The 13,540-nt window shown below is 51.0% G+C and overlaps 7 protein-coding genes across 7 annotated transcripts; 4 read left to right on the top strand and 3 right to left on the bottom strand.

Annotated features, from left to right (window-relative positions):
* Positions 1-71: 71 nt before the first annotated feature.
* PC9H_010833 (uncharacterized protein) lies at positions 72-1,693 on the top strand (the record flags this gene model as incomplete). Its single annotated transcript, XM_036780326.1, has 4 exons — positions 72-926; positions 984-1,191; positions 1,252-1,475; positions 1,523-1,693. The coding sequence occupies 4 exons, from the start codon at positions 72-74 to the stop codon at positions 1,691-1,693; spliced, it is 1,458 nt and encodes a 485-aa protein (XP_036627709.1).
* A 70-nt stretch (positions 1,694-1,763) lies between these two features.
* Positions 1,764-3,357, bottom strand: PC9H_010834 (uncharacterized protein; the record flags this gene model as incomplete). The annotated part of the gene is made up of 6 exons (XM_036780327.1): positions 1,764-1,804; positions 1,868-2,122; positions 2,175-2,424; positions 2,488-2,675; positions 2,723-2,983; positions 3,036-3,357. 6 exons carry the CDS (start codon positions 3,355-3,357, stop codon positions 1,764-1,766), a joined length of 1,317 nt encoding a protein of 438 aa, XP_036627710.1.
* Positions 3,358-3,591: 234 nt separating this feature from the next.
* PC9H_010835 (uncharacterized protein) lies at positions 3,592-4,606 on the top strand (the record flags this gene model as incomplete). The annotated part of the gene is made up of 3 exons (XM_036780328.1): positions 3,592-3,922; positions 3,974-4,429; positions 4,479-4,606. 3 exons carry the CDS (start codon positions 3,592-3,594, stop codon positions 4,604-4,606), a joined length of 915 nt encoding a protein of 304 aa, XP_036627711.1.
* A 633-nt stretch (positions 4,607-5,239) lies between these two features.
* On the bottom strand, positions 5,240-7,147 carry PC9H_010836 (uncharacterized protein; the record flags this gene model as incomplete). Its single annotated transcript, XM_036780329.1, has 11 exons — positions 5,240-5,353; positions 5,412-5,679; positions 5,738-6,003; positions 6,054-6,212; positions 6,264-6,342; positions 6,391-6,427; positions 6,480-6,487; positions 6,539-6,594; positions 6,701-6,788; positions 6,847-6,872; positions 6,926-7,147. 11 exons carry the CDS (start codon positions 7,145-7,147, stop codon positions 5,240-5,242), a joined length of 1,323 nt encoding a protein of 440 aa, XP_036627712.1.
* A 351-nt stretch (positions 7,148-7,498) lies between these two features.
* PC9H_010837 (uncharacterized protein) lies at positions 7,499-9,280 on the top strand (the record flags this gene model as incomplete). Its single annotated transcript, XM_036780330.1, has 2 exons — positions 7,499-8,247; positions 8,296-9,280. The coding sequence occupies 2 exons, from the start codon at positions 7,499-7,501 to the stop codon at positions 9,278-9,280; spliced, it is 1,734 nt and encodes a 577-aa protein (XP_036627713.1).
* A 359-nt stretch (positions 9,281-9,639) lies between these two features.
* Positions 9,640-11,082, bottom strand: PC9H_010838 (uncharacterized protein; the record flags this gene model as incomplete). Its single annotated transcript, XM_036780331.1, has 8 exons — positions 9,640-9,753; positions 9,807-9,880; positions 9,924-10,019; positions 10,072-10,108; positions 10,153-10,472; positions 10,529-10,673; positions 10,759-10,868; positions 10,926-11,082. The coding sequence occupies 8 exons, from the start codon at positions 11,080-11,082 to the stop codon at positions 9,640-9,642; spliced, it is 1,053 nt and encodes a 350-aa protein (XP_036627714.1).
* A 383-nt stretch (positions 11,083-11,465) lies between these two features.
* On the top strand, positions 11,466-12,881 carry PC9H_010839 (uncharacterized protein; the record flags this gene model as incomplete). Its single annotated transcript, XM_036780332.1, has 1 exon — positions 11,466-12,881. One exon carries the CDS (start codon positions 11,466-11,468, stop codon positions 12,879-12,881), a length of 1,416 nt encoding a protein of 471 aa, XP_036627715.1.
* Positions 12,882-13,540: the final 659 nt, after the last annotated feature.

The following is a 13,540-nucleotide window of genomic DNA, read 5'->3' on the forward strand; positions in this document are numbered from 1 at the left end:
CTTTGAGAGAGTGTAGGCTTGCAATTTTGGGCACGAGGCGGTTGCTGTAGCACTTTTGTCCTGCGCTCGCGATGGGACTTTCGTTATCGAGTTCAGCTGGCTCGTCTGCACCCGCCCCAGTCTACTCGGGCATTGACAAACTCACTGCGATTCTCGAAGATGTAGACGACGGGTCAGGGACATCGCCAATCAGCCAAATCGCCATCTGGAAGGACACTCTGTCGACCTTCACGGAGGGCCTGCGAGGTCTCCCAGTTCCAGACAAATGTCACGTCGTCGCAATGCACATATGCAAAGAGACAATCCTCGTGCCCTACCACGAAATGCTGCTCTTCGAAATCGCTACCGAGGAACATCAGAAATACTTCCTTCGAGTCGACCGTTTCGTTTCGAACCCGAACATGACTATGTTCACCGCATCATCTAATGCAAATCTTATCGAAAAGAAGGGCGTGTGTTTAGCTGAACACCAGGCCCAGGTTGCGCGCCGTGCCGAGTCAATAGTTGGGCCCGACTTTCAGAAAGCTTGGTCGGCATTCTTTAAGCCTAACCCTGCTTCCTTCCGCCGACTCCTTGACCTTTTGGCACTGGTTACTGAGGAAGAATACGGGGACTATAACCTGTGGGATCGTAGTTGCTACTGGTTCTCCTCCGTCGTATATCGCACATTCCGCATGGACTTTCAAGCCAGCGAGGAAATACAAGGGCCGGCGTACCCTAATCTCGGCAAGTTCGCAAGGAGGGGAAATGGTGTCGACCACCTCTCTGTCTATTTGAATGACCATGGGAAACTCTACGACGCTTGGCAAGCCAACAAATCAGCATGGACGCCCATAGCTCGATTTCTGTGCAGAGAGAAGGGCAAAGGTGTTTTAAAGTACGACACTACACGCAATGCCTTCATCATAGCCACCAGGACTGGGCTCGTAAGTGAATGTTTCTCACTCATCTCGTAATTCATGTCCACGACCGTCCCCTTCCAGGACTTTGTCATATTTAGCGGAGAAGGATTGTCGGGAGACGACCGCCCCGGGCATATTGCCAAAGGGCCCTACTCCGCTGATCTGAACGGCCGGTTGATCAACATTACTTGTCATGGTTCGTCGCCAGTGGATCTGCGGTTCAAGACTCGAGATGACGCCAAAGTGATATTCACGGCCATGCGGTGTCTAATGAACGACGAGCCCTTCGGTATGCCTCCTGACGTGCTTCGAGTGAAACTAAATCGTCCCTAATTCTCCTTTGTGGCAGCTATTCATCCTACTAAAATCCTGGTGGATCGACGTCATTCCAGCATGCTTATCTCCCAATCACCCTCTTGCCCCGGATACCTCGAGTTCTCGGTCCGTCCCAAATCTTTCTTCACTAACGCGTATCATTCAAACGCTAGCCCTCGCCAGAGTCATGCTCTTCCCAGGCACCCTAACCTCAGATTCTTCAAACCCCTCGACCTTAAGGCACTGCTATTAGACAAGGTACGTCGGATCCCATTGTACTGTCGCGTTGGTTTAGTTTGTCGTAGATTACTCCCGGAAACGTCGAGTCCTACCAACCTTTGTCACTCGTTTGGCGGGATGCCCAAAAATCGTTAGTATGGAAGAGGGAGTTCGTCTTGCAAACATCTGAAGGAACCCCGGACGATTCTTGGACAAGCTACTGGGAAGCCTACTTTTCGAACAAGAGAAAGGGATGAAGTAGTGGTAAACCACTATTAGCTTTCCTGTCCTCCATATGTCCAGTAGTCTCTTTTATCTTTTGTATTTCTACGCAACTGCGGTATCAGATAGAACAAATACAGATAAAACTAGAGCAGTAATGAAGCGAAGATAGAAACAGGCGAGTTTTCACCACTTCTTCATTAACTTACCAACGGTCCAAGTCAATCCGCCCCCGCCTAGCGGGACAAGCAAAAGCCAAGCTACGATGTCCCATATTAGCCGTTTCCGGAACTGTCGCTTCTGCAGCAAACGTTCTTTGCGCTGCAGTAGCTCGTCATTTGCTAGAATAGGAGATGATGGTTCGGGGTGTGAGGGCTGGTGGAGGGCGGTTGGTGTAGAGGGATGTGTGGGTACAATGATTGAGAGCGGGCGCTTGAAGTTATGTACAACAATATGCAAGAAAGCTAAACGCGGATCAGCGGTGCAGAGGTATACGTGCTATTGATATAACCGTACCTGGTAGAACATATGTGCTGAGTAGTGCGAGGACCAAGGTCACCTGGCCGATGACAGACAATACATCCAGGGGCAGGGTGGAGGACGCAATGACGATAAAAACCATCACAATCTTCGATACCGAGACATTTGTCAAATGGCGGAATCGATCGGGAGCTGGTAATGGGGGCATGGTAATGATCAGCGGAGGTATCGCTAGGAGAAGAGTGATCGCCTGCAATATGTCGATGGCCTGCGTATGCGGGGGCGGCTGTAACGAGGTCTTATGAACAAATCAAGGCAAGCCGACAAGGAGGGCCGGAAAATCTCTTACCGAAGAATGTCTCCAACGGGCGGTGAAGAATGTTAATGGCAGGGTAAGGCTGATAGCGATGGTCAAGGATAGTAGGAGCAGTGTGCTGAATGAGCGGTAGTTGGAGGTCTTGGAGCGACCGGTAGTTCCCTTCATGTTAGAATACAACTGTAGCGAGTTGGGGCATGCGAATGCAAACGCCGTTGTAGCTGCACGCTGTGAGTTTATTTAAAGAGGCAGGATCTAGTGGACTTACTGAGAGGCCGCCATAATTTATAAAGGTTGCTCCAACTATGGGACGTTTCAAGTGTACCATGCGCGTGTGCGACGGCGACGCAGATAAACCAAGCGACATAGGACAATGTGGATAGACCAGTAACCGCTATTGTCCTGAGCGAAGAGAGCGAGCGTGGGGTAGTCAAGGGCAGCAGTGGTGCGCCGAAAAGGATTGTGATAACCAATTGAGGAGATATTACAAGAGCCCGTGGTACAAGGGGGACTACGCTTTCAACAGCAGCTATTTATTATGGTCAGCGAGACGTCGCGCATCTTAGACGAAGTGAGCGCACCGTGGAAATACAAGATGCACAATAGCAACCGAACAGCCCCTGCGCAGAACCTGGACAGACGCCGCCATTGTTCCCGCGACCTCTCCTTGCCTCTGCCCCTTGCAAAGACCTCCGGTACGATATCTTCGACGCTATGCTTTCGTAGGTGTCGTGACAACATGTACCAAAGTTGCTGAGCTAACGCCGTAGCGGTTGCAAAAACGAATATCGAAGGAACAGTGTATTTAATCGGCGGGCCAATATTTGGCAGCATCATTGCCCCGAACTTGAGCAAAGGCGCGAGCAGGTAGAGCAGGACAACCGACGGTCTGAGCGACGCCATTGAGGGCCTCGAGGTAACCTCAAATTGTTGGCTATCCTCAGCGTCTTCAATGGGGGAGTTGTCGCTGAGGTCGTCATCCTCATCGTGAACCAGGATAAGGGCCGTCGAGGAGTCCAAGGCAGAGGCATCAAGGGAAAGAGCGGCTGGAGTAGAACGAATCCTCCGACGAGCGGGGGTTATCAGACATGAGGGAAACCGTGAAAAGGTAAAAGCAACATATTGCTTCTGATCGCAATGCTTGCCTTACCCTCGTGGGAGAATCCTGACAGGAGTTACTTCCAACCTCCAGGGCCATTCTCCGCCCCTATTCACTTCTTGAATGCCACAGCCACGGCGCTCAACGTGTTTACAGGCCACACCGACAGTTTCTGCAGGCCCAGCCCTTACACCGTACCTGCTGAGTGGATTCTCACCAACAGCAGGACATTATTGCCCGCAAGCATTCCTAACATTCCTTTGCAAGTGATGGAAGAGAATCCTTATGGCTCAAGCGGCCCAAGACGCGACTTCGAAGCTCATAGAACTGATATGGATGAGAATCCTACTCCTTCTACTCCATTGGTAGGTAAGTTAAGCAATAAACTTTGTGGAGTAGGCCCTGCTAATACTTGTACAGAGCACAAATGGTACTCTCCGCCCACGCCTGCTGATACCGGCGACGCTGTGACGCTGGCAGGTCAATCCCGGGAGCCATCTACACCCTCTAATAATGAATTTTGCCTTGCATCCTTACCGGAGCATAGCACGATATCACAAGCAGCCGCGACTTCCAGCCCAGATATAGCAGATGCTGATCATGGCACGGTGCTTCTCCAAGGCAATACACAAATTCCATCCATCTGCGTACACCATCATTCTGGTGCGGGCGCGGGGGACTCTCATCTTCTCCAAGATGCTTCAAGCCCCGCCTGGTGCCTCGGTGTCCCCCAACTCAATCGCATGGCTGTTACCGCCCCCCTCAATGATGTGCGCTTCCTCGCAGTCCCTTGGAGCAGGCCACATCATTGCGACGAGCTGCCCAGGGCGGATACTCGAAAGCGGAAAATGCTATTGTGGCTGGATCGTGTGTATAGTAAAGCGTACCAGGCGTTGGTTAGCAGAGGGCTCAAGCCAATGAAAAGCGCTGATCAACGCTCGGGACTCTTTTGACGGACCTACGATCAGCCGTGATGCTGACCAGGCCAGTACCTCGCGCAAGATCAGTTCGGGGCATGGGCCAAACCCTTGGCATCAGCCAGGCTTGTCCTAGCGCGCAATTCAATCCAAATAACGACGGATGTGCAGGACCTGCCGGCTGCGGTTGGCACTGGTCGCGAATGTCGGCCCTCATTAAGTACCCGCCATCAGCGCGACGTTGGTGGTCTCGGTACAAACGGTGAGTGACCGCCGGAGTGTCTAAGTGCACGGCGTTTCGGTGGCGATTAGGAGATATTGTTCTGCTTGTGAAGGACCGTTCATTTCGTCGTCACGTCGATGATGTAGATACACTATATGCAAATATGCCCTTCAGGTTCATTGATGGAATTCCACCAACAAGCACGTAGCAAGTCCCCGACCGACAAGTTCGATGTTCAAACGCTCCGCGCTCATCGTCAGCACTGAATCCTCGGAATAAACAACAGCAGTACATTCTTAAAGTGGGTGACACTAGCGTTCTCTCCACCAACGACCTCACAAGCAGCTCGATTCTGGGCGGTGCTATAAATCCCAGCGTTGTGGGATTCTGAAGTTACCATGCAACCAACGACTCTTCAACCGATGCTCAATGATTAGAAATTCTGCGGAATGGTCTACTCGGCCAGGGCCTGTCTCGTCGTCGGTTTGCAACTTTTCCTGGTTACGGCATGTACTTCTATCCAGACTCCACACGCGTATATTCCCGCTAATCGATGAGGTCTCGTGCTTTATTTCTGAACCGTCCTATCTCCGCTTTCCAGGGTTCCCACTCGTTCCCATACTTTCGCAGAAGACCTTGCAACTCCGCTCGTTGCTCCTTCTGTTGGGGGTTATGCGTGTGAGCTATGAAAAAGGACGATTTGGAAGTGGACTCGTACCAGATTCCAGGGTTCTTCGCCCCCATAGACGTCCGTGAAAAGCTCCTTAAGCTCTGGCTTCGGGAGTGATTCCGCCCGTTTAAAGGCCTTCATCACGTCTGCTTTTAGCCGATCTTTGAGTTCTTCTTCTGCCTGAGCATCCCACCATCCTTGTGATTCCAAGAAGAGACGGAACCGAGTGATAGGATTGTCTATCTTCTTCCAATCCTCAACCTCCGCGCGTGCACGATAAGCGAACGAATCATCTGATGTAGAGTGGTGCCCAACTCTAGAAGCAGAAGAGGTGAAATCAGTATTCGGTCGGTATCACAAAGAAACTTCATTACCTGTAAGTCATAGCTTCTATAAGCACCGCGCGTCCCTCTTCAAGACATCGTTTGCGAGCTTCTTTGACTGCACTCATGACAGCGAGTACATCGTTTCCGTCGACTCGAATGGTGTGGATACCATATCCGGGTCCACGACTAGCAATACCGTCACCATAGAACTGTTCAGAGCTCGGGGTACTGATAGCGAAGCCGTTGTTCCGTGCTATAAATAGAGCTGGGGATGGGATCGTTGAAGCCATCAGCAGACCGGCATGGAAATCACCCTGCCATAGCATTAGTTGTAAGGTATATACGAAATCATAGATTTATCCACCTCTGAGGCAGCACCCTCGCCAAAGTAGCAAGCGGCAATGGAACGCGAGCGTCTCGAAGGAATTCGACGGAGTGCATAAGCGACGCCAGCTGCTTGAGGTATCTGTGTAGCTAAAGGTGATGAAATGGTATGGAAGTGATATTTCGGGGAACTAAGATGCTAATAGTGAGGTGAGTAATACGAGAGTCAGTATGAAGATGCAAGGCTTACCACCGGCATCTGTTTTCCTTTGCTGGCGGTGTCTTCCTCGTTGCCGAAACATTGAGCCATGACGTTGTCAAGGCCATACCTGTGCAAAGTTATGAAGAGATCCTGAACCTCGAGCAAAGGCTCTCACCCACGCCAGAGAAGAACCCCGGTTTCTCGGTATTGCCCTATTGAAGGAGGTCAGTGCAAACACCGGAGGCAGTGGATAACCATGCCCACCCAATACCCTTTGAGATTTTGAGATAAAGGAATATTGATAATGAGTTAGATGCACTCACTCGTCATCCAATTCAAGGGCAGCAGCGGAGCCAATGATAGTGGCTTCTTCGCCATGCTAGCGGCAGGTCAGTTTTAACTCTGCTAACGGGCTATTCAAGTATAACTCACGGAAGTCATCTTATTGATTTACGAGGTTAAATCGAGCCGCTGCGAGAGCACACGAGACTCACATAAAATGATATCTTGCCTTGCCGCTGAACGTTGTAGAGAACAGTGTCCAAGGTCGGGAGTAGTTGCATATGCTCGTACCTACATTATATATTTGGTTGAGAGCGTCACTTCTCAACGTATGATATTCAGTGCTTACACCTTCCGAGCAAGCGCTCGGTCAATCTGGTAGGCTGGTAAGCATCAGGGATCGCGTCGTTTCTGGCTGGGGTACTTACTTCGGGCAGCTCAGCACCTTCAAGGGGCTTCCCCACTCCGTCGAGAACGCGATACGTGGGTATTGTGTTTCCGTCTCCAGATACGGCATTAAAGAACTTAAGTTTGGAAACGATGGGAGAATTTGAGTGTGGTAGACGACCGTAATCCTTTCCAGCTGCGCTCGCTATGCGCCTGACCTGACCTGCGCGAAAAACGATGGACGACGGTGCTGACCGGATCATGGCGGTCAATGAAAGAGAGAGCTGCTCGACGCTGTAGCGTACAGGAGGATCCGTGAGTCACGTGCTCTCGATCACCCTGCCTGATTCAGCCATGTCGCCCCTTGAGCGCCCCTATCAGCAACAGTCAAGTTTGTGCATGGCAACGGGGCTCTCAGAACATACCGTCAATTTGCCGCCAATATAGTGTTCTTGAGAGAATATGAGTAAAATACCCGAACCCAACCGTTCTTTTCTCCCTCTTCGCTTTTCCTCCCTTGCCTTTCTGCCTGGCTAGCCCACTTTCGTTGACGGCTCCGTCTTATGTTCCACGTTTAAGCCATTTTCCTTTTAATCCTTTTGCGCGGGCTGCCCATGAATCTTTCTTTGTACTTCTTCCTTATCTTTCTCATTTTTTTGGTCCTGGACCCACAGGTTGCGTTCTCTGTCACTTTCGCCGACGTCGTGCAATGCGGAGTAGCCAATGTTTCGTTCACTGGCGATGAACTTGCTGCCGTTGCTGCAGGCTCTGCAGTCCTGACTATCCTCCCCTTCGACTCGTACCCCGTCTCAATTCCTATCCCAACTCCCTCCGCGAATGCAAAGGGCGTATCTGTATCATTCATACCTCTTTCTGCGGGCGCGTCGTTCATATCATCACTCGAGGACGGCAACGGAAATAACGTCGGGAATGTCTCCGAGGTCATGCGGATACTCTCTTTCCCCAACGATGCAACTAGCTGCCTACCAGCCGTCTCTCGGTCGAGCCGTCGGTTTGCGTTGCACACACAACCAGCCCAATGCCAAAACTTTACTGTCAGCTTCAATGGGATGGATGAGCCGCCGTCAATTTGGCTCTTTCCTCCCGGCGCTCAGGCGTACAGGCTCAGGAACGTCGATGTGGAGCCTGGCCAAGGGAAAGCAACGTTTGTAATGGCCGCCCAACGCGACACGGAAGCGGTCCTGTTATTCACAGATGCGTCAGGGTACAGAGAGACAAGCAACCTCTTCTCTGTCGGCGGTGACTTAGCCGATACGAACTGTCTGGACCATAGTTTGAATGGATTCAATCAGACAATGATGGGGACCTCCGGTGCGCTTTCCGGAAGACCTGGAATCCCAAGGTATGCATATTCGTTATGCTCCCGTAACGGGGTTCTGATATTGCATAGGGAAGCGATAATTGGAATTGCTGCGGGCGCGGGTGGTCTTACCATCTTGGTAGTCCTCTTGATGATATTTTATATCATCCGAGACCGCCGCAAGAAGCACGTACAGGAAATTACGTTCCACGATGCCCCGCCAGAGAACTGGCAGTCAGTGAAATTACCACCAACACCGCCCACCGCTGTCTCCTTCTCGCAACCGCTCATTAGAAACCCGCCGTACGTCCGGGAAAAATACGCATCTTCATTGTTCAGTCCTCGTTCGACATTCACTTCATGGTCTCTCATTTCTGCCGCCGATCCTACCTTGTCGCGATCATCTTCCAATCAAGCCACCATCGGTAGTAAACCCGGAACGAGTCCCGGGGATGAGGAATCTCTCGGCCGCTCCTCCCTTTCCTCCACAGACATCCGACAGATCCTGGATATAGCTGGGATGCGAGAACTGGAGGACACTCGGAATTCGTCATCGCCGTACTCCGCTCGGGCTTCCCACCTCTCCCTCGGCTCGAGTATTGCAAATTCACCCTTCGGCTTGCCAACCTCACGAAAGTCCTCCACGACTCTCAACCAGTTGACAGTCGGCGACATCCCGTATTCTTATCCCGGTCGCAGTCGACGCTTCCCCGACGTACCAAGGGAAATATCATCCCTGACATTGTCCGCACTGTTCCCTGCTCCACCGGCTGACATTCCGTCCCCAGTCTCACCTGTAGGGGCAACATTCCCAGAAGGATCTACCCCAGGCATCGTAGTGCGATCCCCTACCCCCGGCTTCAGGGCGTCGATTGAACCAGACCCATATGTCGAGCCCCGGACGCCCACAGCCGTTAAACAGGATGTGCCGACAGACTGTGGTGCGGACGGGTACCGACGGAAGTCTCTGAATGACCCGTTGCCAGACAAGGACGCTATTGCAACACAAATCCTTGCAAATGAGGGCCAAGGGGGAGCCGCCAGGGATAGCATATGGTATGGCGTTGCCCAGTAGACAGATTCCTTCGCGGACACTTTCTCTTCTAAATTCTTGCTGGACCATGATTCGTTTGCTTGGTCGTTGTTGCTATTTTGTCGTTCTACTTTTCGTTCTATTTTTATTACTCGAACCAAGCACCAACTTTGCCACTGTACCTTTAGTTTACTCCCTTTGATATCTCTCTGCTACATTCCCAGTTCCAACTTGTATTTTTACTGTTTCATAGGATGTATCGGACTGCCCCTTCAAATGATATACTATGCTAGAGTTGCGCCGGGCATTCATAGTTTCAGAAGGACTAATAAAGGCTGTTGCTATAATCCATTACAAGACTACAGCTGCGAAATCGTGTTCACCTACGAAGAGCTACTTTTTTATACTTGAACAAAATCTTGCATCGAGATGTCGGCGTTGAGATCAGAGTGCTGACTTTCCTTCGCTGATTTCTTCTGAGTTCTGAGTGTCTCTATCTCTGCTTCTAGTTTGGCCTGCACACAAATCCGATAAGCAAGTGACAATGCTCTCGAAGTCGTATACTTACTATATTTGCGTCCAATTCTGTTTTATTAAATATGGCATAAGGAGGCTTAGGAGGACCTGCATTCTTATCGCCTACTCCTATAAGAGCGGGTGTGAAGGGCTTGAGACAACAACTAACCTAAAGCAGCCTGTCTAAAGACCTCGTTCATCAATTCATGATTTCGCTTATACCGATTGATCGCCAAAGTCTTAGTCGATATCGATTCAGCTTCATCTACCGATAGTTTTGGTTAAATCAGACAAGCACTTCGCAAGTGAGAACGTACCACCTGACTCGTCGTCCACAACGGGAGGTCGCGTAACCTGGTTCCGTAAATACCGGTCTACAAAGAGTAAACGGCACTCACCGCTGTAGTGCTACCACTTCTATCTCTTCCACTTGGATCGCGTTGACTCCGCCGTTCTAACGCATCCATGGTACCACTCTGTTGCGCTAGCATTTGCGCCTGTCGATTGAAGCCCATCGGCATACTGGGCGCACCCCCTCCCATGTTATTCATGGCGCCCATCGCGTGGGGGTTGGGGGCGTTGGGAGGGGCGTTGGGCATGGCACCGTGGGGAAACACTTTCTGGCCCATCCGGTCACCCGCAACATATATCGAGGGTTCGTTCACTGGTCGCAGAGGGTAATGGCGAACCGGTTGGGTCATCAAAGCAGGTGGGATCTCTGAATGAAATTCGGGACGTTAACAAGGCATTTAGAAGGCACCAAGGGTCGCATACGCATAACTGGGCCACGTGAATAGTGGACAAGAACAAGCTGGGGGTGTCCTCCTTTGCTTAGACGAAATCGCCGACGTAGCCTCCATGCTCCTGCCTCCTGCGACCCCGGAATGAACCCGAACTTGGCCTCGTGGATTTCAAGTTCCTATAGTGATCTGATATGAGTGGTCTGTGAGGATGCGCAAATTATACGAACAAAGTAAATGGCAATGTGTTTAAGTGGTACGCACACGATTGTTGGCTGGCATTGTATGTCTCGCTTCTTGTTCTAGAAATCGTATGCCGTCGGATGGAAAAGGAGCTTGAAGAGTGGGCAAGAAGATTAAAAACACTTGCCCCTCTGTAGATACAACCCATTTGAACGCCATAACCCGAGGACAAGAATGGCGCGGCGCACCTTGTGGCTTGTCAATGTAACCCCATGAAAAGGGTACCTGCTGCGATAGAGAAATGGCGCGGAGAAGCATAGCAACAGCAGACTCAAAGTCGATGCTTATATGAGAGCCCAAATTCTCTGGGTATCTCAGAAACACACCCTCTGGTAAGTTTGCCATAGTACACACTGAGCGAGACTACGATGAACTTCAACAGAAGCCGAGCCACTGTGTATCACGTGGCTCTCTTTCTCAATCGGATGAAGCAAACCTTATAGATTCACCCCCTTTAAGTTTCCTCATTTGGCCATTCTGTAGAAGCTCTCACCCTTGCGTCCAGCGCGGTATTCTTATTCGTTAGACCACCATTCTGGGTAGAATACTGCCTTCTATCGCGGCATGTTCTCAGCATCACGGTCCTGGCGTGTACGCCGTTGGGATCTTTACATAACATAGCTCATCAACGGTCACCCCAACATCACACCGCCTGACCCTTTTGTTATGCAGATCGTCCAGTCTCGCACACAACGTAGGCATTGACTAGCAACGCCCCGCACAACCCCATGCTGATATCTTCAGCAGACCATGCCAGAGGCTCCACCATCGGCCTCGATCAGGGGGATCACCGCCCCGCTGCTACAGAATACACGCCGCTGTCTCATTTCCCAGAAGACGTATTATCGCACATGTTTATCGTCGGCCAAATCCACGTAACAACGCACCCGTCCGAAGACCATGTCAAGACAAAGTTATTGCCATTCGAGTTGCTGGTTTCGCACGTTAACCACCATTGGCGATGTGTTGCAATCGCCACCCCTAGCTTGTGGAGGAACGTGGCCGTCGTCCCAGAGAAAACGATTGAAGAGACTCAGACATATCTTGAACGATCAAAAACGTACCCCACCGAAATTCGCGTAGACGGCTGGCCTTGCGAGCGCCCCATGCAGCCGGCCATCGTTGCGTTGTTGGAGCAGAATATCAAATATTGGCGATGGGTAGTCATCAACGTCTCTCTGGATTATCCTTACCATCTCTTGCTCGACCATCTTGAAATTTATCCAGCCGCCCTCGCGCACCTCGTCCATATATCGTTAAGTATCGAAGGAGCCAACCCCTCTCTTCAGTACCCAACACCCGAACCAGACTTCACTCAAATCTTGAAGTTGGGAGCTCCTCGCCTAGAGTTTGTTCGCCTTAGGGGAATAGCGCCACAATTCTACCGCCCTCCCATGACTACCGTGGTCACACTACATATCGAACTCACCAAAGCTATCCCTTTGAACCACAGTACTCTTAAGGATATCTTGACCGCCTCCCCATCACTCACCAATTTCTCTCTCTACGGAGACCGCATCCATTTCCCTGACTGGCCTCCTCCGGGCTCAGAGCCCATACACTTACCCAGGTTGAAGTCACTGAGGCTATGGGGCGCCCATGGTTGGATATACAGCAATGTCCTCTGCCAAATATCAGCTCCAGCCTTATATTCCCTATACTTGAAAGAAGTCCAAGAGAGCGACCTGGAGGCCTTCTGGGTTTCTCCAGCCTCCCACAATTTCCCTTCCCTTCGCGAGCTCACGTTCTGCGATTTCGATTTCTCCGGTCCAAGCTACCGCAAAACGTATACTGCGTTCCCCCACATCACTAAATTCACGGTATTAAACACGTCATTCGAAATCCCGATCATTGTGAGGCTTCTGGGCCACCACTCCTCCAGCGCCAGAATTTGGCCACAACTTCAGGAGCTGTCCGTGATATACAATATGTCTGACGACCAGCAGTTATACGACATGGTTGTCCTACGTGCAGAGGCGAGGACGCCGCTAGTCAAGCTGCGCATCGGTACCAGTCGTCCGCTTTCCACACTTGTCGGAATGGTGCCAGTGCAACGGTACGTAGAGGTTGAGACCTTTGACGAACCTGAGCAGTGGCCTGAAGGAATGGGATATACCGACGAAGATGATGTTTTCTTCCAATAATGCCCAACAAGAACCCCTTCGCGCGCTGAAGCGTAGGCGGATCAAACCTCTTGTAGCTTGTAAAGTCACTCGAACGCGATCGCATTGACCCAGACGGATGCCTGAGCCCCCTTTCCCCTCCCGGCTGTTTATATTATAAACGATGGCAGTCATCTACAGTATATGAACGCTGGGACCTATCCACAGTATAGTACATAACTACAATACAGTACCACAGTGCCACTCCATTTACTTCCAGGTTGTGCTAGGCAACCCTCAGGCACCGACGCACTTATGCGACGGCACTGACCCACGACGGAGATATGTTTCTAACTAATAACCTCAACCCCGCGTCCCATGTCAGCAGTCAAGTTCTGGCGGCACGAGGCATTCTGGAACTCACACTTCAAGACAGCAGGCCTCAGGCCTCCTGCAACTAGAATTCTCAGCTAATCGGATTCTATGTGATCATGGTTTGATAAGAGCCACACAGTTCTTACGATGACCCACGCCAGCTCTTCCCAGCTCTTCCCCATGCCCCTACTCGTTGTGCAAGTTATGTGCCCAAATACAGCCCGAAGCTTCTGGCAGATGACCAGTATGGTTGGAATTTCCTGGAAACGAGGCCATTGATGATCAATATTGCCACTATTCTAGTCTGTGGGAATATTCCCTTGGGC

This window comes from Pleurotus ostreatus, assembly GCF_014466165.1.
Source record: "Pleurotus ostreatus strain PC9 chromosome Unknown scaffold_8, whole genome shotgun sequence".
Taxonomy (NCBI): domain Eukaryota; kingdom Fungi; phylum Basidiomycota; class Agaricomycetes; order Agaricales; family Pleurotaceae; genus Pleurotus; species Pleurotus ostreatus.